Below are 25,737 nucleotides of genomic sequence, written 5' to 3' on the forward strand. Positions count from 1 at the left end.
TAAGCAATGCCTATCACATTGCTTCCTGGTTTTTAACACAAAAGTGTTGTTATTAATGTTTTGGAATATATAAGCTTTTTTTGGATGTTGGCCTTGTTGGGATATGATTAATAGCATGGTGAGGTGGGTGTAAAGGATGTGTCTCTGCCTCTCTCCTCTCCTTGTCTTCCTTCTCCTCTCTCTTTCTTCCCCACACATACCTTAAGCATGAGAATAATAAAAGAAAAACTAGCCCTATAAGCTACTGTACTTGTACACTAAAAAACTAACTTAAGTTAGCTCTACTGCCTAGATCCAGAGCTAGAGAATTACTATGTTAAGTAATGGTTAATTATATTACAAATTAATTCTTTGGTTTGCAAAAGGATTTATTTTTACATAAAAAAGCCTGCTGGTGCATTTGAAACTGTATTTGTTACCACAAAAATGTAGTATAGTTTGAAACAGTATTAAGTGAACAAGGAAGGAAATTTAGAGTCATAGATCCTGTTTCAATCCTCACAGTCAATTTGGACAGATCATTTAATCTCCTTGCCTCAATTTACACACCTGTAAAATGAAGAAAACGAACTAGATGATTTATAAATTCCCTCTCTGTATTTACAATCTTATAACAATTCAGAAAAATATCTATTTCCCATAGATGTATACGAGTGTATATTCTACTTAACTACCTTCTTTTTAACATCTGTATTGAAATATACCTTGCTATTGACAGGTTATATTTGTAGTTTTATCATGGATGAGATTTTAAAAGTTTTGGTTAAGAATACAAAACCAAATATAAATAGCTACACAGAACAGTTTTTGTTGCAAGATGTCTTCATTGCCACACGTATTATTAAAGATTTTTAAAATTATATGACTATGAGTATTCATCTCTCTAAATAATAATTCTCTCCTTGGTGACAATATTTATCCAACTAAACTAACAGCATTTATCGGGCAGCATAAATAATTAGAAGCATCTTCAAAGGGAAACTTTGCAATGAATCATCCACTTCCTGAAATTAAGCAAAATTTATTGTGTCCACCAAAACAAAGGAAATAGAGATCAAAGTAATCTGGAACTGAGTGATCTGTGGAAATAAGGAAAGTTGGAGTAACAAAAGGGAAATATGAACTCAGAAAAATCAATGAGAAACACACTATTTTTGTAGAGAACTTTTAGTTTTTTTGGAAGCATGATCAATTTATGTTTTTAACTGTTGACTTCTCCATCTGATCACAAGGGCAACAGCTCTTGAAAATATACTTAAGACACTTGCATAGTTTTTTCGGTGAATTTTGTTCATTTTCATTTTTTTAGACATTCCATAGTTTTTTGTTTTACAAAGAATGAATGATAGTGAATGAATGATAAATTAGCTTTTCAAAATGTTATCCCTGAAACAATCTGGAAATATAGTCTGAGATCACAGCTCAGGCCTTGGAAGACATCATTTTGGACTTAAAAGAAATCAGTATAAAGGTCTATTAAAGACATTTGGTTATTGTATAATGATTCTCATGGGAAAGACAGAAAGGAGAGAGAAGTAGCTAATACGAAATTTTGCTACATAGGGATCTCTCTAATAGACTTGGCTCTTTCTTTTAGAAATATGTACAAAAGATAGCTATGTGGACTCATACCAAGTACAAATTCAATTTTGATATTAAAATTTAAGAATATTATCTTAAAGGACAATTAAAAAGGATAGTTGTAAAAGTATTATTAGGGCCAAGAATACATTTGTCATCAAAGCTATGGTCCAAACAAACTCAGTTAAGGAAACAAATTAATGACAATAAAAAGGTATAAAAATACCTCTGTTTTTAAATGAGATGGAATAACAAAATGATAGGGCCAGAGGTTGGAGTAGATGATAATATTTAAACACTTCAAAAAGAGAAAACAAAAAAAGAAAGCTTAATTCCTCAACTAATTTTGCTTTGTATGTTTTATAGAAGTAAAGGGAAGGGGAAAGGGAGTTAGCATTAATTAAATCCCTACTATAGACCAGGTACTAAGCTAAGGAGCTAAGAACTTTGGAAATGTTATCTGATTTCATTCTCAAAACTACCCTGGGAAATAGGTGCTATTTTCAATTCACATTTATTATTGAGGAAACTGAGGCAAACAGGCTTAGTGACTTCTTTAGAGTTCCAAGCTATTTATCTGAGATGAGATTTGATCTCATTTTCCAGACTAAAAAATATCACGAATTATCTTAATACTGGAAAGGGTATGAAAATTATGAATTCAGTTTATTTTCCCATCCTGCTGAAAACTCTTTAGATATCAATTTTATAATCAAATAAATTATTTACCCATTTTAGATTTGCCTTTTTTGCTAATTAAGTGTAGCATTTGTGTCTTCATATATTCATTGATAAAAATGTTGAATGAAATGGACATATAGTGCCCTAGTGGGATTATATAAACTTTATTACCAGATCAATTTCAATCCATTTGTCAATAATTTTAATAATCATTCAACTAGCTCTAATTTTATTTTGTGGGATGCAATCTACATGTTTTGGTAAAGACATTGTCAGATGCTTTTCCTATTGCATTTTACCATTCTACTATTTCAGTGAGCTAGTCCATAAAATAAATCTGGCTTTAATTGTTCTTAGTGAACCTATGTTAGATTCTAGTGAATATGACTTCTAAGTGTTCCAAACTGCCACATAATTTATCTTACATTTTTGCCTGTAATTGTGGTCAAGGTAATGTCATGTTCAAAGAAGCCAATTTTCTTCCCTTTTCCTAAATAGAGTCAGTATTTGTTCATCTTTTGTTCTCTCCACAGTTCTTCAAAGATCATTAGTAGTGTGAGCCATAAGTCAGATCTAAAAATTCATTTAGTATCTTGAGTTCAAATTTACCCTATTCAAGATGCTTGAGCTTGTTCCAAGGTACTCTGAGAGACTTTAAGAAATCTTTCCTTACCTTGGCTCCAATTCTTTGTTAACAATGTGTGTTATGTTAGTCACTCAACAAGAATTTGTCTACCAGGTGTCAGGTACTGTACCAACAGTTAGTACTAACTAAAGCCAGGCAAAGGTAGACCCTGCCTTCCAGGAACTCATGATCTATTCAGGAAGCTCATATGCAATGAACTATGTATAAATAAGATATTTTAACAAAATTGAAGATAATCACAGAGGGAAGGCACTAGCATGAAAGGGGATCAAAAAAACAGTGTCCTTTAGGTTGTACAATTTAACTTAGACATAAAGGAAGTTAGCCTTTTAATAAAAATGTATTGTTTCCTGTTTACCTTATAATTTTGGCAGCATTAGTTTTGTTTGTGCCAACCTTTTTAAAAATCATGAAGGAAATATAGGCAGAACTTACCTAAAGTCAGGGATGAGGGAAAATGAGAAATTGAGGGTGTTACCCAGATTTTGAGCCAAAGACTCGAAAGATAGTGGTACCCTTCACAGTAAAAGGGAAATGCTGAAGAGTGGAGTACAGATAAAGAGAGACAGAGGATTCTAGGCATGGAGTAAGATAGACAGTGAAATAACATAGATTTCAGAGACGAAAGGTCTTATGTGAAGAATAGCAGTGAGTTCATTATCACTGAATTGTAAAATACTTGGAGAGTGCCATGGTACAAGAAATTTTTCTATTTTGATGGCCACTGTAACTGAGAAGGCAGAAACAAATTAGAAATTTAGCAGTTCTAATTTCTATTACCAATTAGTAATAGAGTCTTTTCATTTTTTCTTAAAATAACTGAAAAAGAATAATTATAATAAAGAAAAAAATTGAATTTTAGTCATCTTTGAGATTTCTACTGTAACCTCTGAATCCATTTAGGGCTTATTTTTCCTGAAATTATTCCATTAGATATGAACTTTTGTATTTATCCTTGGTTAAATGCTTCTGCTTCCATTACTTGTAAGCCCTTTTTGATTTAAATTAATTAGCTCCAGGTACAGCATAATACTTCCTCAGCTGAGTCATTCACAAATATTTCTTCTTAAAAAGAAATCTTTCATATTTCAGATACCATCTTCTCATTTAGAACCTCTGGCTATGGTATTATTATTATCCATTTTAATGACTTTTTTGAGATTTTACTATCTTCAACAAAAGACCCACACTGCCTACAATTTGATTACCATTAAACTTAAGATTCTATACTGGAAAGTCTTCTTCTACCTTCCTAATTATTGGTCGGCATTAACTAGACATTAACAGTTACTGTTGTCATCTCCTATAATTGGCAAAGCAGGTACAGTTGACCTTTTTTTGTTAACAATTCTTGGCATTTTAGTAAAATCTATGGGCCTTATCAAATAATAATATTTTAATACATTTTGAAAGCAAAAAATAGTATGCATAGGATGATAAAGAAAATTAATTATATTAAAATAAAGATAAAATATTTCCCCAAAAATGTTCACAGACTTCCTTAAATTTATCCATGGACTTCAGGTTAAGAACCACTGTGAAGAAAAGGATTATCTATCATTTTAGTCTGATAGCCAGTAAATACTCCCAATTGTTTTTAGAAATTGCATTGTTCTAAAGTAGAGAGGTAAATCCATTTATCAAGAGTTAGACGCTTTAAGAGTCCAATATAAAAACATAGAACCGTGTTTATTTTAAATCTAGTTTTTTCTACAACTACTCTAGAGTCTTAAAACCTGAGTCTAATGTGGCTTACATGGGCCAATATCTGCAGACATATATCTCTTGACCATCACTATGTCTCCCTGAAAGATATACTGCACAAAGTGATGTTCTGTGAATTTCATTTCTGATTCCTCTTCTGTTCAACAAACATTGATTGAGCATCTCCTGAAGGCAAGGCACTATAATGAGTGGGTAAAAGAGGTATAAAAATAATTAAGACATCAGCGGTATATATCTCTACCAATGAAAATGTTAGCCATGTATGAAATTAATTTATTAGCCAGCAAGCATTTATCAGGTATTTGCTGTGGGTCTGGTATTATATAAGAGATAAAACAATAAATGAAATCAGCTGTACATATATATATATATATACATATAGAATAAATATAAATAAATACAAAGTTAAAGATAAGGTGGCTTGGAAGGAAGGGTTTTAGCAATTGAAGGTGGAGATCAGGAAAAACTTCAAATCCAAGCATTTGAGTTGTTTCTTGAAAGAAGGACTCTATGAGGCAGAGATGATAAAGAAGGACATTCAAGGAATGGAGGGATAGCTAATGCAAAAGTGAGTTGAAATGCCCAAGGAGAAGAATGGAATTAAAGTGAAAAAGAAACTTTGTTTTAATGTCAGTTTTCTAACTAACAGTTAAATTGTAAATAACTGGGCCAGCTTGGTGTCTCAGTGGATAGAGATCCAGGCCTAGAGATGGGAGCTCCTGGGTTCAAATTTGGCCTCAGAAACTTCCTAGATATGTGATCCTGGGTAAGTCACTTAACCACAATTGACTAGCCCTTACTGTTCTTCTTCCTGGAAGGTAAGGGTTTATTGTTTTTAATTGTTAATAATTTATAAACATGAATGGGGCTGTTAGGTGGCTTGGTGGAGAGAGTATTGACTCTGGAGTCAGAAAGACTCCACTACCTTAGTTCAATTGTGGTCTCTGACACTTATTTGCTGTGTCACTTTCCTCATGTCCTAGAGAAGGAAATGGTAAACAACTCCAATATCTCGCAAAGAAAACTCCAAATTGGGTCACAAAAAGTTGAACACACCTGAAAAGTGACAAAAGAACTACAAACATGAACAATAAGGGTATAATAACAATAACATTATACTTGAAGAATTTTCTTGAGTAATCTGTTATATACTCTGCAAATTGTTTTCTCAATATATTGCTTCAGGTATTCTGTAATTGTAGCAATCTATTTTTAGCTATCTTAGTGTCCAATTTTTTTAGACATATATATTAGCATTGGCGAGCCTTTTAAAGATTGCCTGCCCAAACTGCATCTTCAAGTTGCCTGTGAAGCTCCCTCCACCCACATTACCCCAGAAATCAGGGAGGAAGTGCTTGCATTCAGCTGCTGGGCAGAGGGGCATGTCATACATGTCCTTGTGCTCTGTGGAGAGGGAGAATGGAGCATCCCCATCCAACACTCTGGAATACTCATGCTACAACTTCACCAACACAGTACTGTGTGAATCATAAGCTCAAAAAAATGAGATAAACTATATTTTAGTATAGTTAGAAGGATTACATGTCTTTTTTTTACTTTGTGTCATTCAGTGTATGAGAAACACTAAAATTTTTTCACTTAATTTAAAAAAACTTTATAGAAAAATTCCAAATATTCTTGAGAAATACATTCTTAGAGACTTTGTGAGATGATATGCAAACATTATTTTGTTTCAACATTTTCATAACAATTAACTGTGCAATTTATATCATAATCTCAATGATTCTATTTGGATAGCATTTTATTAAATATTCACAGGTGGCTAATCCCCCCAATATCATTCCAACACATTTTAGCAGATTTATTCAGGTAATAGATGACTTGTAATCTACCACCAGGTGGCAGTTGTGAGAATAGATAACTGTAATATTAGCCAAGAGGAGAAACAAAAAAGTATTTAAGAAAGATTTTAAAAATCAGAATGAAACAAAGTCAGCTTTAGGGTATTGAGGAGAACAGATTTTGTTCAGATAAATCCAGGAGGGCCAGAAAAACACAAGCCACTTGGAAGAATTGGAAGCTTCATGATATTGTTGGGGGAAAAAAACCCACTGAGTTAAAATCAGAGGAACTATATACATATCCTTGCTTTTCTACTTTTTTTTGAACTGTGTGACCTTGGGAAACTTACTTTGTCTCTCTGAACCTCATTTCCTTCTCCATAGATTAGATCACATGGGTTTTAAGTTTTTTTTCCCAACTCTATGATTCCCTTTTGTATAAACTAAGAGTTAGACTAGATCATTTCTGATCCTTTAGACTAATTTAGTACTTTCAACTCATGAATTTATGTCTGGAAGTGATACTACCATTCATCTAATCTAACCATTTTTATTGTGAGGTAACTGAAGTCTAGCAAGGTTAAGTGATTTGACAAAGTTCAAAACAAGTAACAAATTCTAGGGAAGTAAATGGTGGGAATATTGAAACCAGATTCAGTGCCTCCAAACCCAAAACTATTTTTACTACCAGATGTCCATATTAGAAACGTCTGGGGAAGAAAAGGATTGTTTAGCATTGGAAAAACTTTCAAAGATTCCTCTGGAAGATGTAGCAATATATCTGCAGATGGTGTGCACTGGATAGTTGCCCTTAACTTGCACAAAAGATCTCTGCCCAAGAGGTTCATAAGGCAAAAAGGCATTAACAAGAAGGAATGATCTACAGACAGAGGTCCTAAGGATACCATCTCTGGCTGTAATTTTTCTCCTCTTTGTGGTTCCCTAGTAGCTCCTACTAATTCCATGTACCCTATAGCTTTGCAATTATAAGAGAAGGTTTGCAGCACAGACTTGCTTGCTCCTGTGTCCACTAGCAGAACTTAGATTTGTTCCCCCACTTTCAATAATATGTATGGCTCCATGCTATTTGGTGGTGAGTGCATCTCAATTTCATCTGTAACTCCTGTTCATCACAGCTCATCTCCCCATTATCATTCCCTTCATGGCACTGCCACAATTTTATACTGCTATTGTTTTCCTAGGATTTAGTAATTTCCCCACAGCTTCCTACAGCTTCTATTTCTGTTCCATTGCTCCCACTTGCTCATATTACTTTTTACTCTTTGTTTCCTTCCTCATAGTTTACTATATTTCATTGCTCATACTAGCTGTTACTGTTGTATTCTATTTGTTCTTCAGTACACTCAGTACTTATTGCATTGCTTCCAGTTGGTATTGCCTTGGTCCTATTACTTTCTCCATTTGGTATTTCCTGCTGCCTAGTTGTTTCTAGCTCTGCAATTCTGGGTACACCTTCATAATGGACATCCACCTTTTTGCTGATCCCCTTTTTGGTAATTTGACCTTGCCACCTGTATTTTTTGTCTAGTCCCATTTCTCACACATTCCTGCATTGTATGCAGATCAGGAGCTTGTTGAGATCCATGGCAACAATTGTGTGCACAGCAGTTTGATTGTTCCTGCCTCTGGTATGGAGTAAACCTATTACTAGTATACCCATAGGAGTTTTGTCTCCAGCCACTGTTGTTACTCTATTCCCTCTGTATGTTTGCCCAGAGAACTGCCCCCTAAATTGGCATTCCCTCATAAAGTGGCCAAGTTTTTTTTACAAAGGTAACATCTGGGCAAGTTTGTTGTTTGTTGCCTGGGTGTAAATTCTGTTCTAGGCTTATCCAATCTAAGGGTTGCTACTGACTTGACGTCTTTTATTTCACTGTCCCTGAGCTTCTGGTTTGCCTCTTTGAGTTGTTTCTTCAAATCATCAATAATATCATTTTTCTCTTCTACATGCTTCTTTTTATCTTATTGAAACACAGAGGAGGTAGTCCTTCTAAGCTCTTCTGGCCCCATATTCTCCCAGTTTGAGCAATTAGATCTGAAAAAATTCCTGAAAGCAATATAAGAATTTTTTTTTTTACAAACAAGTGTCTGATATGGCTAATGTTCTCCTCTATTAAACTGTCCGTACCAAAAAGATGTTCCCCTGCCTCGAACAGCCTATCTAGAAATGTAGCCAGTGACTCCCCAGACTCCTGTCTAAGCCTTTCAAACTTAGACCAGATATCAGACCTTTTTGAGTTAGCTCTCATTGCTTCTATTATTGATTCTCTTGCCTGATTTAAATATCTGTAAGATACTACAGAGTTAAGTTCAAAATCTAAACTCCCAATTGGCCATGGTGTTGTCAGGATTCCCGTTTGTTCATCAATAAATTGTTGCCTTTCTCCTTTTGTAAGCAATTCTTCCATAAGAATTTGAAAATCTGAAAAATCCAGATCATATAGCCTCGTGGCCCTCCTAAATTCTCTGATGATTTTGTGGGATTCATCAAAAAATTTGGGTGTTCTTCTTTTTATGAAGTCTAGATCGGCTGATGTGAACTGCTTGTGTGACCTGACATGCACTATGCCCACATCAAGTGTAACATAGGTCACATCCCTAAGCGGGAATAAATTGGCTGTCGCATTCTCTATTGCCTTGGTTTCCAACTGAAGCTTGGTGGGTGCTTGGATAGATTCATCACCCCCCTGCTTAGTCAGTTGCCTTGGCAGTATTGCATTCCCATTGCTTAGCTCTACCCAATGAGCCTCTAGTTGGTTAGGCTTAGCCTGCATTGCCACTACCAGTTATTTAAGTTTTCTATCTCTAAATGTCAAATAACCTGTAGCCTTTAGTCTTTTTATGAATGCTACCACTACCCATTTACATTGGTAGGAGCATAAAAGTAAAAGCATTCCTAGTGGTGTGTATGATAGCATTCTTTTGATGGGTAAGTCCATTCTGGGGTTTTGGACTTTACATCCCAGCAAACTGTAGAGATATTTTGGCACTATCACCAGAATGAAATAAGGTATCATGGACAATTGATAGTATACCCACTCCCTTATAGTAATTATCACGAGCGATATGTAATGACTAGCCTGAGTAGATAGCCCTAACTCGGGTTCACACAAAGTTCCGTACCCAGTCACTGTGGAACCTCCAAGCAGTTTGAAAAAAGAAAACAAAACCCCCCAAAAAACTACTTGGCTACTTGAGTGACAGCTCAAGGGATACAACATTGCTCTGCATCCTCTGGCTCAGAGTTCCATTGGCCTGCTCTGAGAACTTCAAGAACCTCCACTGTCACTGCCTGCTCAGAGAGCCAACTTCTACCCAGGCTTAAGACTGACAAGTAGGCCCCAAACTGACTAATGGGCCTGAAAATGGCAGTTTGGATCTGAGAACCCCAGATCTTTAGGTTCTTCCCTTTTTGGCTCAGCCAACTGAAATGATGGATAAAGATGGTGTTGATAGGATGTTGAGATACTAAGGTTTTGGATTCCTTTAATATCTCTCAGTGAAATAGGCCCGTGAGCCTGCCTCAACTGTGACCAGTGCACTCTAAGTCTCCCAGAAAATTTGGTAAAAACAGGACAGGGATTTATTTTGAAATAGCAAAGAATTATGAAGGGAGGATTAAGGAAAAGGATGCCCTAGCCTCCCCACTTCCTACAACCCCTTTACAGAGGTTTCTTCTGTTCTTCTCAATGCTCCTTTGGCCCTGGCCGATCTGACTAAAACCCTCCAAACTCACTAGCTAACCTGGTTCTACTTAATCCTCTCTGGTTGTTTATAGGATGAAATAGATCTTCTGGTCTCTTTAGGGTGAAAACTCTTTATGATTGAGTTCAACTCTGGTTGGACCAGGCTGGAGTTGGTCTCAGACCTTTCAACAACAGTCTGGTTAAATCAGGCTATTAGGTTACAAATATTCTTATCAGCAAGCAGGACCTCTCAGGAGATAGGTACTATTTGATTTTATTCAAAGTAGTGTTTTCTTCAAGTCAGGAACAAACAGAGATACTCTTCTTCAGCTGAAGAGACAGGAAGTCACACACTCCTCAGCTCCAGAGACGGGAAGCTCAAGAGCCTTGATTAACTTGGTATTCACTCTTCATCACTTTTCCGTGTTCCAGAACCCCTTGTCACTTGGTTCCTAGCATGTGGCCAGCTCTCTTCTTCCAAAATCTCCCTCCCTCTCTCTCTCTCTCTCTGTCTCTCTCTGTCTCTCTCTCTCTCTCTGTCTCTCTCTCTCTGTCTCTCTCTCTCTGTGTGTCTCTCTCTGTCTCTCTCTCTCTCTCTGTCTCTCTCTCTGTCTCTCTCTCTTTCTCTCTCTCTTTCTCTCTCTCCCTCTCCCTCTCTCTCTCTCTGTCCCTCTCTCTCTCTCTCTCTCTCCCTCTCTCTCTCTCTCTCTCTCTCTGTGTCTCTATTTCTCTGTCTCTCTCACTCATTCACTTACTGCAACTCATTTCTCTTCTTCCCTTATTACATTCAATATGGACATAACTCTTCAAGTATTTGAAAAGTTATCATATAGAAAGAAATGAGACTGTTTTCTTGTCTGACTCTAGAGGGAAGAACTGTGAACAGTAGTTAATGGAAGCTTTGCTCTTCAATCAAGTTTGACTCTTTGTAACCCCATTTGGGATTGTCTTGGCAAAGATACTGGATTAATTTGTCATTTCCTTTTCCAGTTCATTTTATAGATGTGAACACTGAGGCAAACAGTTAAGTGACTTGCTCAGGTTCACACTGCTAGTAAGAGTCTGAGGTCAGATTCAAACTTAGAAAGCTGAGCCTTTCACCTTAGCCTGGTGCTCTATCTGTTGTGTCCCCTACTTGTCTAAGGGGAAACTAAAAAGAGATAAATCTAAGTTTGCTGTAATGAAAACTTTGCTAGTAATTCCAATGACTCAAAAGTGGATTAGATGCCCCCCAGGAGATAAGATGTTGTTCATTATTGGAGATCTCCAAGTAGAGTCTGGGTGACTATATGTTGAGTGTGTTGTATTCCTTTTCAATGATTGATAAGCTGGCTTCTGAGTTCCCTTCCAACTGTGAAATTGATAAGGAGAGCATTTAAAGATAAGAGGGAGATGGATGATGATGATGATGATGATGATGATGATGATGATGATGATGATGATGATTTAGGTAGCTTGAAGAAAATTATTTGAAAGACCAGTATTATAAAGTATGGGAAGTACAAGATAAAGTCATTCCGAGAAGGATATAAGAGGGAAAAGAAAAAAGTCTTTATTGCCACATAAAGCAAAAAGGGTAGAAACGTGGCTCGAGATCTGTCCTCAGAACTAGGAAGACTTGAGTTCAACTGTTGCCATTAACATGTACTGGCTTGTAACCCTAGAAGAGTCTCTTAACTTCTGAGTGCTTTTGACAAATCTCTAGACTATTAGTTGAAGAGAAAGTGCAAATCTGCAATGAGGATGTTTCCTCACCTGGGAGTTCCTACAACAAAGGAAGCAGAGTTCTAATCCATTTTTGTCCTCTTAAAAGTCTGTTCCTCATGGTCCTGCCCAGGCAGTGGGAGGTGACGATCCTATAGAGTTGTGAAACATAATATTTGTGTCACATTTATATGAAAGCATTTTATTACCCTATCAGAACTATTAGAACCATTAGTACTGTTGCTCTTCCTGTTTCTTAGGCTAATTAACTTTCAGATTTTTTTCCTGTGCATGCCTCTGTTCCCCAGAGACTTCATTTCCCTCTTTTTCCATTTGGGCACCATTACCTTCTTTGTTCACATTGTCATAATCCTGCTGATGGATGCCAGGTGATTATTTCCATTTGTAAAATTTTCTCCTTTCTAGGAGTCAAACATCTCAGCCTCTTATTTAATGTACATTTTGTTCTCTTTTAATGCCTTGCTGAACATGGCAAGACTTATCAGAGAATGTCTTGAACTCATTCTGTAAAGTTATATAGGCAGTGTAATTATCTTGATCTTAAGTTGTTTCATAACATATTCTGTGGAATTCCATGAAAAGCTTGTCAAATAAAAGATATTTTATGCAATTTTACATAGTACAGCTAGTTGGAAAAAAAACACAGTCAGAGGAACACCAAATTTCTCCCATCATATGCTGGGATTATAGAAGTTATCTATTAGAGGTTATAAAAAAGCAGCAGTAGGACTCAGAAAAATCTTAATAACATTGAATATATTCAGAGAGTACTATGACTTCATTCTTGCTAACTTCAAAAGCATAATAAACTGTTGTCCAGCTTTGGAGTAAGGCCAATATTACCATTAACTTTTTCCATAAAATATGATTAAGGAGCATAACAAGCCTTTTGTAATTAAGTGAAGTGCTTTAGAAATTTATTTGCTGTCTACAGATTGTCATATTCTGAGAAATACTGGAGTTTTATAAAAAGCTATAACCTTAGGAGGCTGGTAGAATTTCTGGCTAAGCTGTCTTTCTTTCGGATGGGAAATATCTTCTCTAGGAAGCATTTATTTATTTAAAAAAAATGAATTGTAAGGCTTTAAGTTCCAGTCCTTTAGATGAACAAGTAATTATAATTGGATTTAAATAACAAATTAATTGTATGTGCTCTTTTAGCAATTGGCCAGTTACATTTTCTCATCATCTCTCTCCATTAATGTACGGTTGTGTTTCTTTTTCTCATTGTGAGGAGTCTTTTTCCTACAGTCTTCAGATAAAGAAGAAGCAAATAAATGACTTTGTGATTCTATGGCAGGATTTGTTTTAAGCTTTTATTTTAAAAATATTCTGTATATTATTTCATATTGAAGGAAATCTTTGTTTTAGTCATGTGATATATTAGTATAAAAAGATGGGATTATTTTTTCTTAAGAAGTTTCTTTTTATCCATGAAGATGAAGAATGCTACCTACTTTCTGTCAGGGAGATAAGGGCCTAAATAAACCATGAGACATTTTTTGGGGTATAGTCAGATCTATTTTCATTGATAATGCATGTACATTAAAAGGATTTTTCCAGTGGTAATGGGGATGAGGAGAAAAATACTTGATAATTGGGAAAAGACATATAAACACAGAGCAAAAAAAAATGTCCTACCTACCTCTTCCCAAAACAAGCTTCCTTTTGAGGTTTCTGAGGATTAAATAATTTCCATTGCTGTCCTCTAACTAACAGGATCAGGAGGAATACCTCTTATTCCTCACAACTACTTTCTGATCCTTCCACCACCACACAGCAACTTTTCCTTCTTTGTGATTATCATCCAATTACATCTTCCTGTTGAGATACTTTTTGCAGTTATCTATGGACCTGAGGAACCTGATTCATTTTTTCTCAGTAACAGAGTAACACCATGCTCACAGATTTGCTTTAACCTCAATTCCTTCCATCAATCTTAATGACTTTAGTAAGGATGTTGATGACCCTTTTAAACATTCTGGCCTCCTAATTATCAGCCTCCTCACCTCCCATGACCTCTTCACACATGCTTCTTTAGCCATCTACTGTGGCTCAAAACTGCTCTTCTCCATGATCCTGAAGCCTAAAATTCTCTCTGACAACCACATCCTCCTCTTCCTCCTCTTTTATAACATCATCCTTTTTGGACCTGCTGTTTGTTATTATCTTGACCTCTGGTCCCCCTCTCAAACCCCTGTGCTAGCTTCCCCTCCTTCTGCTTATAAACATCAGCATATAATTAATCACGTCAATGAGGCACAATCTAACTTACCTCTCCATTGTTATGCCCCACAAATCCCCAAACATGAGTTGCCCGGGCACTCACCAACACTAACCTCTTTCTTTACACTTGCTCCAGCGGAGAGCATCACAGGAGTGAAGGATAACCTTTATAGTGGCTCAAAGGCAAGAGGTAGGAATGTATGGAAAACAGTAAGTGGGAAAGTTTGACTAGATAATGAGTGCTTGCGAAATTAGTCTTTCTAAATATGTTTTGCATGATTTCAAATGTATAATCAATATTAAATTGCTGATGTTTCATAGCATGATGAACATGGAAGTATATATTTTATGATTACACATGTATAACCTATATCATGTTATTTGCCATTTTGGGGAATGGATGTGGGGAGGGAGGTAGAAAATATGTTTTAAAATTATATTGGCATGCAATCTGAAAAAATGTAAAAATGAAACAGAAAAACATTAAATTGTTTGCCTTCTCAAGGATAACAGTATGGCAGGAGGGAAGAAGCAAATTTGGAACTTATATTAAAAAATGAATGTTAATGTTTTTGCTTGTAATTGGAAAATATTTAATAAATTGAATAAAAATATTTTTAAAAGACTTGAAGCTTTTAAGTAAAACAATCTTTCTAATCATACATCTGACTGTTAGATACCTCTTAAGGAGCTTCACTGGCTCCCTAATGCATATAGGATAAAATAAAAACATCTTATCCTAGCATTTAAGGCTCTCTTTTTCATACATCCCACAATTTAATCAACTATTTTCCAGCCTCATACTATTCCTTCCTATTTCTGTGCCTTCTTGAAATATAGTCCATCCACATCTTTACATGTGGATTAATTCTGTTACCTTATGGTCCAGTTGAGACACCTCTTTATGAAGCCTTCCTTGATCCTCTCAGCTAAAAGTGATTTTCCCCTTCCCAAATTTTCCTCTAGAAGACCATTTGGACATCTCCTCCTTGGTCTTAATTCTGTTCTAATGTGTTTCATGTTGGGTTTTTTTTTTTTGTCTATGTGATATTATCCCCATCCTGCTATGTCTCCATCTCTTTCATTTAAGCCCCTCACATTCATACCCACAACACCTTGCAAATAGTAGATGACCAATCAGTGAGTTGAATAGAATTGAAAATTTCCATAAAACTTTTTTTCCCATAAACTCTTCACTTCTTGAATTTTTGTTTCCTTTTTTTTTAATCCAAAAATTTGGTGATTCTGACAATTCAACTTAATAGAAAATAACAGAATGAGATCAACATGATTCTTCTTAACTGAGTCAGCAACAATCTCTTTTGGAGAATGGAACTTTCTAAAAGACAGAAGTGTGTACTCAATATAGTAATCACAAAATGCCACATGTCCACAACCCTGTAAGGTTCACAAAGACCTTTTTTTATATGTAGCGGAACTTAGTCAGCAGTAATGTCAGGTTTGTGTAGTGCAGTAGTCTGAGGAGGTGATAATGATCTTTAAATTTTTATAAAACACCTTTCCCCCCAAATGCCTCTAGGCCTAGAGAAGCCTCAATCAAAAAAAAAATGATTTCGCTAGTTGTGTTCAACTCTGAAATATGTTTTCCCTGACATAGCCTTACTATTATTATTCCCTTTACTTTCTGTATTTGGACAAATTGCTACTTAGCAATAAAGTAAAGTCATGTTAAAAATTGTAACTCTCAGGGGCAGCTGGGTAGCTCAGTGGATTGAGAGCCAGTCCTAGAGACGGGAGGTCCTAGGTTCAAATCTGGCCTGAGCCACTTCCCAGCTGTGTGACCCTGGGCAAGTCACTTGACCCCCATTGCCTAGCCCTTACCACTCTTCTGCCTTGGAGCCAATACACAGTATTGACTCCAAAATGGAAGGCAAGGATTTAAAAAAAAAATTGTAACTCTCCAGTTTAGTTCCTAGTTTTATGACCTGAGAATCAAATTAAGCTTCTTATCTTGCCCCTAACCATCTTTCTCTTTCTCTTTATTATTTGTCATTGGAACCATAATTAACCCAATATTTCATGTTCCAAGTATGATTTACATGTATCCTGTTAAGGACTAAATTCTGTCTATTCTAGTTATGTAACATTTTCCACATCTGTCACCTCTTCTTTATTCCCATAGGCTCCCTTCACTCCTTTTGTTATGTGCCCTCATAACTATTGAACAGGACTACTACAATAGAATCCCAATATTCTCCTATTTTGATTATTCATCTTACCTGGCATCCTTCATCTCTTAAGCCCACACAACGTTTTTTTATTATACTTTTCAACATCCTCCCTTTTACATTCCAAGTTTCAATGTATCTCAAAGGCATGCATGCATAGTTTGTGGGCCAGATGTGTTGGAATATTGCAGTGGGGCACTAATATTTAGCTGTGCTCTGAGGGGAAAAGGAAGGACCAATGGTTGTGCTACTTTGGGGATTGTTGATATGCCTGATCTATGCACTATAAATTCCTGAGCTATGTGTATTAAATTGTCTTGGAAAATCCTGAGAAATTCTTCAGAGTGTTTATGTTTTCATCCACTGCAAGGAGATATTAGTTCATAAATTGCAATTCTTTTCATGGTTATCTTTTTTCTTTGTTTCATCATGAGAAATACAATATGAAACGTCTAATTAACTTATGAAGTGGTGCTTCTTGTTGCCTTCGGTTGTATAATGAAACCAACATTGTCAGCTTCTTTATTAGCCTCTGTTAAGTGAATATGAAAACCATGCTTCAATTTAACTGCCATTTCTTAGTTCTTTCTTGTTTCATTTCTAGTGTGCTGAATACCAATATTGACATATTGAATTTCCTAAAATAATATATATCAACTTTTTGATCATCTGACAAGCATCTCATGTTTGGAGTAAAAAACATTCTATTAGTGTTTCTAGATGGCCTAAAACCTATGTTATCCTTAGCACTCTCTGACTGTTACTACTATCACTGTTGAAGTAAAAAGGGGAAGGCAAGGGATGGAGAAATATTTATTTTTTAATTTTACTTTTTTTGTGAGTTGTCATAGTTAACAGATTCATTAACTAGGGCCCACCTATGCTTGCCCTCAATAGACAGAGTCTCCTACTGGAACTATAGTTGAGTCCTTTTCAGCTTAGCAGGATTTGTCACTCATATATTCTTTGAGAATCCCGCATCATCTTCTTGTGACAATGAGACCATTTCAGAAAATTAGTATCTTTGCCTTTGTTTTCTAGAGATACTCAAGTCAATGAATATTACTTGGATTTCCACCTGAGAGCATCTTCTTTTGGAAATTAAAGTGTGTTTATTGATACTATCAAAATTTCAAATGATCACATAGCTCTTTTTTTGACATGAAGAAATATTTCACATATAGAAGCCACATCTCTCAAATTGAAAGGGTTCAAATATTGGCAAAATCAATCAGTGTGACATAACTATTGTTATCTGCCAACTGAAGTAGGATTATGAAACAATTATGGAAATGCCTACAAGATGGGAGGACATACCTCACCATAGGGTAGAAGGTGATAAAACAGGACACAAATTGGAATCAAGATGAAATACTAGGGTGTGACTCCATCATTTATCAGAGAGTATAAGGACATCATTTCACAAGAGATGGAAATAAGGATTTTGGTCAGTTTTGAGTCAGTTTAAGTGAGGGTAATCTACCAGTGTTTAGTGTGTTAAAATGCAGGGATCATTCAAAAGTATATTTTTACTCAAGGTTCTACCTGTAAGTTAAGGTATTCCAGAGAAGTATGTGTGCCTTGTCTTGGATGCCCCTGCTGCTCCTCATAATCTCAGAAGGCACCACTGTGTCATATGCTGATTCTGTCATCTTCCAAGATCTGAGAGTCTAACTCGCATGCTAGGCTGGCATTAACCATGCCTCGAGTTAATAAGAAATTAACTAAATTTTATTTTCTAACAAAAAAGAACAAATTAGTCTTCCAATGCATTATTACTTCTGACCAATATGTAGCTTAGGTCCCAAGAAAATCAGACTAGCATATACTGATAAAAGATTATTTCCAAGCATAAATTAATTTTATGGTTTTACTCATTGTGTAATAAGGAAAAAAATCAGGGGGAAAAATCTTTCCCCAGGGCTACATGGATACATCTTGGGAATTTGGAGATTTAGTTGTTACTTTAGAAGGAGGAATAATGACTACCTTCCTCACCATTCTATTTCTCAGTCTATTCTCATGTTTATTTCCAGTTTCTTGAAAAGTAAAGTAAAACAAGCAAAAAAGTGTGTTTAATTATTATTATTATTATAAGAGATGACTATTAGTAGGTTTCTGAATTGGTAAAGTCCAGCTGAATTCCTTGCAACCCAACAGGTATGAATCTAAGAAGTTATTTCTTTGCCCCTTCCCTTTATACCATGAAAAAAGATTTTTATAACATTTCCTAAACAATAAGCAATTTTACCTCCTTTGGATTCTTATAGGGCTTTCTACCTGGACAAGTCAAATTCACCTCCTAATTCCACATCTAAAGCAGCTTATATAGATAAGGTAAGAGGCAATAAACTTTAGTTTAATGTTTCTTTGACAGCAAAATGCACCACTCTTCTTATCTGTTGAGTTTTTTTCTTGACCAGTGGGATAATTGTGACCTTTACGATGACAGTATTTAAATTATCCAATTCTGTCATCTCAGAATAAGGGGAATAGCACATTCTTTTCTAGCCTGTTTCATAAACAGAGAAAGACACAAGAGTTGTGAAATGTCTCTTGAGGGAACATTATCTGCCTTTCTTTATGTGTACTTTTCTCCTGCAGCTCATGAGACCTCTGAATGCTTTGGATGAACTTTATCGCCTGGTAATCTCATTCATTAGATCAAAACGAACAGCAGCCTGTGCTTACACAGCGTGCAGTGCCTCAGGAGTTGGACTGCTGTCAGTTTCTTCAGAACTCTGCAACAGGCTAGGGGCATGCCACATCATCATGTGCAATAGTGGAGTGCATAGGTATGTGCTTTTATTCATCTTTCTTGTTTCAGGGGGATATGTGAGGTTTCACTGTGTGTCCTGCTAACATTTGCTTCCTTGAGGGAACATTATCTAATAACATTTATAAACCAGAATCAATTAAAGATTCTGAAAATGTTTTTTAAAAGTTATGAGATTTTTGTAATTAAAACAGAATACTAATTAAATTAATTTGGTAATGAAAATAAATTAATGCATAAGCAACAATCACTGAATTTAAGATATGCATTTTCAACTATTGTTTGTTTGTTTTTTCAAAATAAATTTCCACATTAATTTTCTAAAACCACATGATTCAACCTGGGTTATACATGTATTATCACTCAAAACATTTCCATATTATTCATTTTTGTAAGTTAATAATCTATTAGAACCCAAACCCCCCAAATCTACATGAGCCAAGAAGTGATAAATCATATATTTTCATCTGCATTTCTACTCCAACAGTTCTTTCTCTGGAGGTAGATACCTTTCTTTTTCATAAGTCCCTCAGAATTAATCCTGGATCATTTTATTGCTGTCAGTAGCAAAGTCTGTCATATTTGATCGCTCCACAAAATTACAGTTACTATATATAATGATGTCCTGGTTCTGCTTATTTCACTCCGCATCATCAGTTGCTGCTTGTTTGTACAAGTAAATGCAATAAAATTGATGCTATAAATAACAATTAAGGTTTATATCAATTCTGTATTTTTTGATAATTTTTTAAATTTTTATTTTTTCCAGATTAAATATCAAGGCAATTTTCTGACATTTTATAATCCATGTTCTCTCCCTCCTTCTCCCCTCCCCCTTCCCTAATACAACAGATAATGTGATATAGATTGTACATGTGTTAATATACAATACATTTTTCCATGTTTTTCATGTTGTGAAAAAGACTAATCACTTAAACTAGAGAAAAATTCATGGAGGAAATAAAGTGAAGATATTCTTCAATTTGCATTCAGACTTCATCAATTCCTTCTATTGTAGTGGTATACTTTGTTAACAAAGCCTCGCTAAGAATCTATTATAATTACTAATGATGATTAGAACTTGGTGTTCATAACAGGTTAAGTTCCGTTGACTCCCCTGCAATCCCCAGGTATGAATCAAAAGAGTTATTTTTTTGTCCCTTCTTTTTATACCACAAGCAGAATTATTTTCTCTAGTAAAGGCAGAATTCCTATTGAGGAACAGAAGATCGATCATTTTAAGGAAATCTTTGCTCAAAGGTTTTATCTTTGATAGGCATGCTTTAGAGAAGGGAGAAAAAGGCAAGTGTCCATAAACATAAAGGATATGGTGGGAAAAAGTGAAATATATTATGGAAATAGATTATCTTTTCCATCTTTTGTCATCTTTACCAAATGTGAGAAGGTCTGGGGAAAGTTGTATCTGTTCATGTGTTGTTGGTTGAACTCTGAATTGGTTTAACTATTCTATATAGCAAATTGGAATTACACTAAAAATTACTAAGCTATATGTGTTTATATACCCATTGATCAAGTGACTTAATTAGAAGTCATCTACCATATGGATGTCAAATAGTTTGTTGATGAGGTAGATTTAAAGTATGTGGTCTCATTTTGTTACTGTTTTAATTATCACTATCCATTTGATCTTAATGCTTTACTTTTCTATCTTTATTGCAAAGTAATTAATATTAGAGTTCAATTAAAAATATAAAATAACAAATTGACAGAATAAACTTTAGACCTTTGAAGTAGTCTTTACTTAGAAGTGTGTTGTATGTCTAAGTGAACCTACCCCAAACCAATCATCAATTCATAAGTTAATTAAACCAGATGATTTATTATTTAATTGCTTCAACAATTCTCTTCATAAGGTCAGAATGCAACACATCTGTACCTTTTCATACTTTGCTGTTTTTATCTATATTCAACCAAAATTTCTGTTTAGAGGATTCACCAATGCATTGGAGTTCTTTCATTGTTTCTTTCTTCTCCTTCTCTCTCTCTCTGTCTCTCCTTCTCTCTGTCTCTGTCTCTGTCTCTGTCTCTCTCTCTCTGTCTCTCTCTCTCTCTCTCTGTCTCTCTCTCTCTCTCTCTCTCTCTCTCTCTCTCTCTCTCCTTGTCTCCCTCTCTCTTCCCTTCTTCCTTCATTTTGTGGTCCCAATGCAGTATCATAAGTCCTTAATAAATACTTCATTCATTCATTCATTCATTGTATTGCTTCCTTTATCTTCTGGTTCAATTTGGGTTATTATTATTCACTCCACCCCCCATGCTTATTCATTAAATCCACTTGAATTTAATATTTAGTTCTAGGGATCACAAGCAGTTTATCCAAATTGGTCTATCAGATAGGTATGTAGCCATTTTAGAATGGCCTTTGTAAAAGGAACAGTTATCTAATATGCAGGTATTGCATAGTCACTGAATTCTCCTCTGAATGAATCAGGTGAATGATTAATAATTCTTACTCCTCAAATATTATGACCTGTTTTTCTGATAGCTAAGCTAAATTTATCTTTAGTGAATTACAACTACTTAAAAGTAATACAATTTAATTTCTGTTATCCATTTTAAAATATGACCTTTGTTTTGTGGTGAATGCTATACTTGTACTTCCAGAATTACTAAATATGCAATGATGCCATAAATCTAAAATCTGTTCCCCAAAGAGGACTCTACCAATAAGTCAGAAAGCAATATGGAAACAAAATATTAGCATCTGAAATCTTTACTCTCAACACATATTTACTCTCAAATATTTACAATTATGATTCATTGAAAATTGTAATAATATTTTTGAGATTTTATTATGTTATAATTTTAATCAAACAGAAAATAATCTATGATTAGCTGAGAAGTTTGTGGCGAACTATTATGAAATCTTTGATTCTGATATAATTTGTTGTAAGAAATCAGGAAATCTGTGATGAGCCAAAACATTAAAAAATGCTATTAAATTATACTGCTCATTTTTTTGTTTTAGAAGAATCTAATTATGCAGAGATTTCTAGTTTCTTCTATTACAAGCTAAAAAAATTACTACAGTTGCACATGCTGAATTTGAAATCAGTAGGTGATTTCACAATGAATAATAAATAGCTACCTGTGATATGTTGCCTGGTTTATTATATTTTCTTTCCTCAGGAAATCTTTTGCATATATTAAAGTTTCCTGAAAGACTTTCTTTTTTATTAATTTCTCTTATCAACCATTATCAATTCTACTAGCATTTGTTCTGGGCTAAGTATTTAATTCCTTAATTGCAATGGAATGTAGAATGCAAAGCCATTATGGGACCACTGAACACTTCAACCAATAGACATTTAATATTTTTGCTCAGTGGAACAACATGGTAGTCAAGGGCACAAAGAGTTTAGTGTCCAAGTTAATGTGCATGAAACTGCTGGAGGAGGATGAAGGATTTTGCATAATATTGCTTCAGAAAACAACACCAAAAAACAAAAACAAAAACGAGATAGGATAAACCAATTAAGAGCTTTGAGTGACATATAGCTAAAGAAGGTTATTCCAAGAGTATCTAAAGAATGACTTACACAAAATACAAACACTGTGTGTTAAACCCTGTGCAAGGGATACAGAAACAAAAAATTAGTAATATTTGTACTGAAGGTGTCTATATTCTTAGTGAAGAGTAAACATTTTTGAGAATATGTGATGTTAATAACTAGACACAAGGCAATATTTTCCTGTTCCTGCTTCATTTTGCATCATTTCATGTGTAAAGTCATTAAGTATTGAGGGGATCAGAAATGCTTTCTGCAAAAAGGGGGAACCTAAGCTAAGTTGAAGAAATCAAGGATTACAAGAATCAGAGGGGAAAGGGAAGACCATTCAAGGTTAGAGGATAGCCAGTGCAAAGGTGCACAGAAGTTAAGGGAGTGTTGGGTAAGTAAATACCAAGTAGACCAGTATGGCTGAAACAGAGCAGGTGGAAAGGATTTTCCAGTATCCTGTATTGCATACTGGAGAGGAAGGAAGGAACCAGGTTTTGAAGGGCATTAAATACCAAAGGATTTGTTGTGGTTGTTGTTTTTATTCTATAAGCAATAGTGAGATAGCAACGTTTATTGATATGGTGAGAGTTATTTTGAAAGAAAATCACATTGGTTGCTGTGTAAAAGATGGATTATAGAAGAGAGAGACTGGAAGACTAATTAGGATGCTATCACTAGTCCAGACAAAAGGTGATGAGAACTTATATTTGGCCAGCTCGTCTGTAAGTAGAAAGAAAAGGATATACTTAAGAGATGTTATGGAGAAAGAAACAGGGTTTGTTATCTAACTGGAAATGTGGGATAAATAAGAGTAAGAAATCAAAGATGACACCAAGGTTGCAAATTTAGGGGTAATAGGGAAGTTTAAAAGAGGGGTGAGTTTGTGGGCAGGATTGCAAAAGAGATATAATAATATCTGGTCATTCAAGTGCATTATCTATAGTTAGAGAAAATGAAAAACCACAATGAAGAGATTAAGATGATTTTCACAAGGACATATTGTTAGAAAATGATAAAGCTTTTCTAACTCCAAATCTATCACTCGACACAAGATCACATATCAGACTTTTATTTTAAAGAAGTCAAAGAAGAAAACATCAAAAACTACCTGTCCATATTATATATAATTACATCTCTATAAAGCTCTTATGAGATTGGTCTACACATGCCTCAAAATAGTCTTAGTGAAACTAGGAAAAGAGAAAAGAAATATTTTTGTAGAAATAATTCTTATTGATTTCTCCTAGTATCTTTCCCCTTTTTCCTTGCAGAAAGTTATGCTCTAGAATAGATGATTTTTTAACTATTAATAAATAAGAAGAAAAATAAAATCAGGAAAACTAATCATACATAATGAAAAAAAATATTTCATTGGTAGTGTCCCACATAGATGGACCACCACCTCCACAATGGAGTTAGGGAACTTATTTTAGAGGCCAAATGTGAATTTTATAATTTGGCAACATTTGGCGTTGACTGATTTAATAGTGGCTCTTTCCATTTACATTGCTGTAGTCTTTCTTCATTTCCTAAAAAAAATAGACATATTCTTAGTTTAGTTCTTGGTAGACAGACTCCAAAGTATCTAATATGTTCTGGAGTTTTTATTTGTTTGCTTGTTTTAATGGAATTGCTTTTTTTTTTCCCTCTGCTTTTGCAATATGCTGATAATATATTGAAATACTGATGATTTATGTGGATTTTTTTCATATCTTGAATTTTATCAAAAGTTTATTTTTTGTATTTATTGCTATAATCGTTTGAACTTTGCTATTCTACTATTAATATAATTATGTAGCCAGTTTTACTGATACTGAGCCAACCCTGCATGTTTGGTATAAATAGAACTTGATCACATCATATTATATAATCATTCTGATATATTGCTGTAGTTTCTTTGCTAATATTTTAACTTTTTTCCTCAGTATTCATTTGGCATATTGATCTATAGGATTTTTTCTGTTTTGACTTTCCCTGGTTAAATGTCAAGATTATAAATGTAATAAAGAAGTAATTAGTAATTTAGTAGGCCCCTTTCCATCAGTATATTAGTGTGTCTACCTTTCCAGAGTTCCATCTTTCTGGAATTATGCCAGAGGCCTGATTTTGCTTTAGTGTCTTGTACTTAGAAAAGAGTCCTAAGAGGATAACTAGGTTGCTCAGTGGATAGAGCACCTGGCCTAGAGATGGGAGGTCCTGGGTATAAATCTGGCTTCAGATACTTTCTAGCTATGTGACCCTGGGCAAGTCACTCAACTCCAGTTGCTTAGCCTTTTCCTTTTTTTTTTTTTAATAAATAGTTCTGAGGAAGTCTTCTATGATATATTTATAGACATCTCACTGCAGAGCCCATCAACTCTCTCTTTACCCCACCCCCATCCCTTAGATTTAATAGATGAATTGTGAGAAGGTGTTAATAAGAAACCCCCTGTCTAGAGTGCCTAATTTTCTCTCTCTGATAAAGCTTCATTTGCCACATATAAAAAAATGACCCTAATGCCTTTGTTGGCAGCTGCAAGGGCTGCTCAGGGCTCAGTGTCACATTCCAAAAGAAGATAAAAAGTAGAGAGGTGCAAAATAGTGATTGGAATAAAATAGTGGAGTTTGCAACCTGTGCAGTGGCATGGAGGGCTGACATAAGCATAAAGTAAGAGAAGAAAGGGAAAGAGTGGGGACAGCAAAAATGAAAATAACTATGTGTGTTCATCTCTTCATTGTCCAAGTTCATGTACCATCCCCAATTTGCTGGATATTTTTTATCACAATACAGAAAGATAAATTCAGTGTCTATATACTAGAGACCCAATATTTTATTTATTTATTTTTATTTTGGTTTATTGTATTTTGAATAGTAAAAACTATTTATTTTCAGGAAAAAAATGTGTTTTTTTCCAAATTAGGGCCAGGGTTTTGTTTTTTCTGAGGTCATTTTTCATTTTTAGTGCACAAGTAATAATAACATTTATTTTGCAACTTAAGGTTTATAAAAGAGTTTACATATTTGATCACATCTCTGATCTTCACTGTAACTCAACTCATAATTATCTATATTTTATAGATGAAGAAACTGAGATTTAGGGAGATTAAATGACCAAGGACATAGAGTTAGTAAGTAGATAAGGTGATTTTTCAATTCAAACTTTTCTTTATGCGAAGACCAA

The 25,737-nt window shown here is 34.8% G+C and overlaps 1 protein-coding gene across 1 annotated transcript in view; it reads left to right on the forward strand.

Moving 5' to 3' along the window:
* Window positions 1-25,737, forward strand: part of PREX2 (phosphatidylinositol-3,4,5-trisphosphate dependent Rac exchange factor 2) — a 421,865-nt gene that overhangs the window by 323,877 nt on the left and 72,251 nt on the right. The window contains exons 36-37 of the mRNA XM_007487009.3: window positions 18,553-18,619; window positions 18,887-19,077. Coding sequence (XP_007487071.1) covers window positions 18,553-18,619; window positions 18,887-19,077 — 258 coding nt within the window. The remainder of the gene's footprint in view (window positions 1-18,552; window positions 18,620-18,886; window positions 19,078-25,737) is intronic.

Source organism: Monodelphis domestica, chromosome 3 (genome assembly GCF_027887165.1).
Source record: "Monodelphis domestica isolate mMonDom1 chromosome 3, mMonDom1.pri, whole genome shotgun sequence".
NCBI lineage: Eukaryota > Metazoa > Chordata > Mammalia > Didelphimorphia > Didelphidae > Monodelphis > Monodelphis domestica.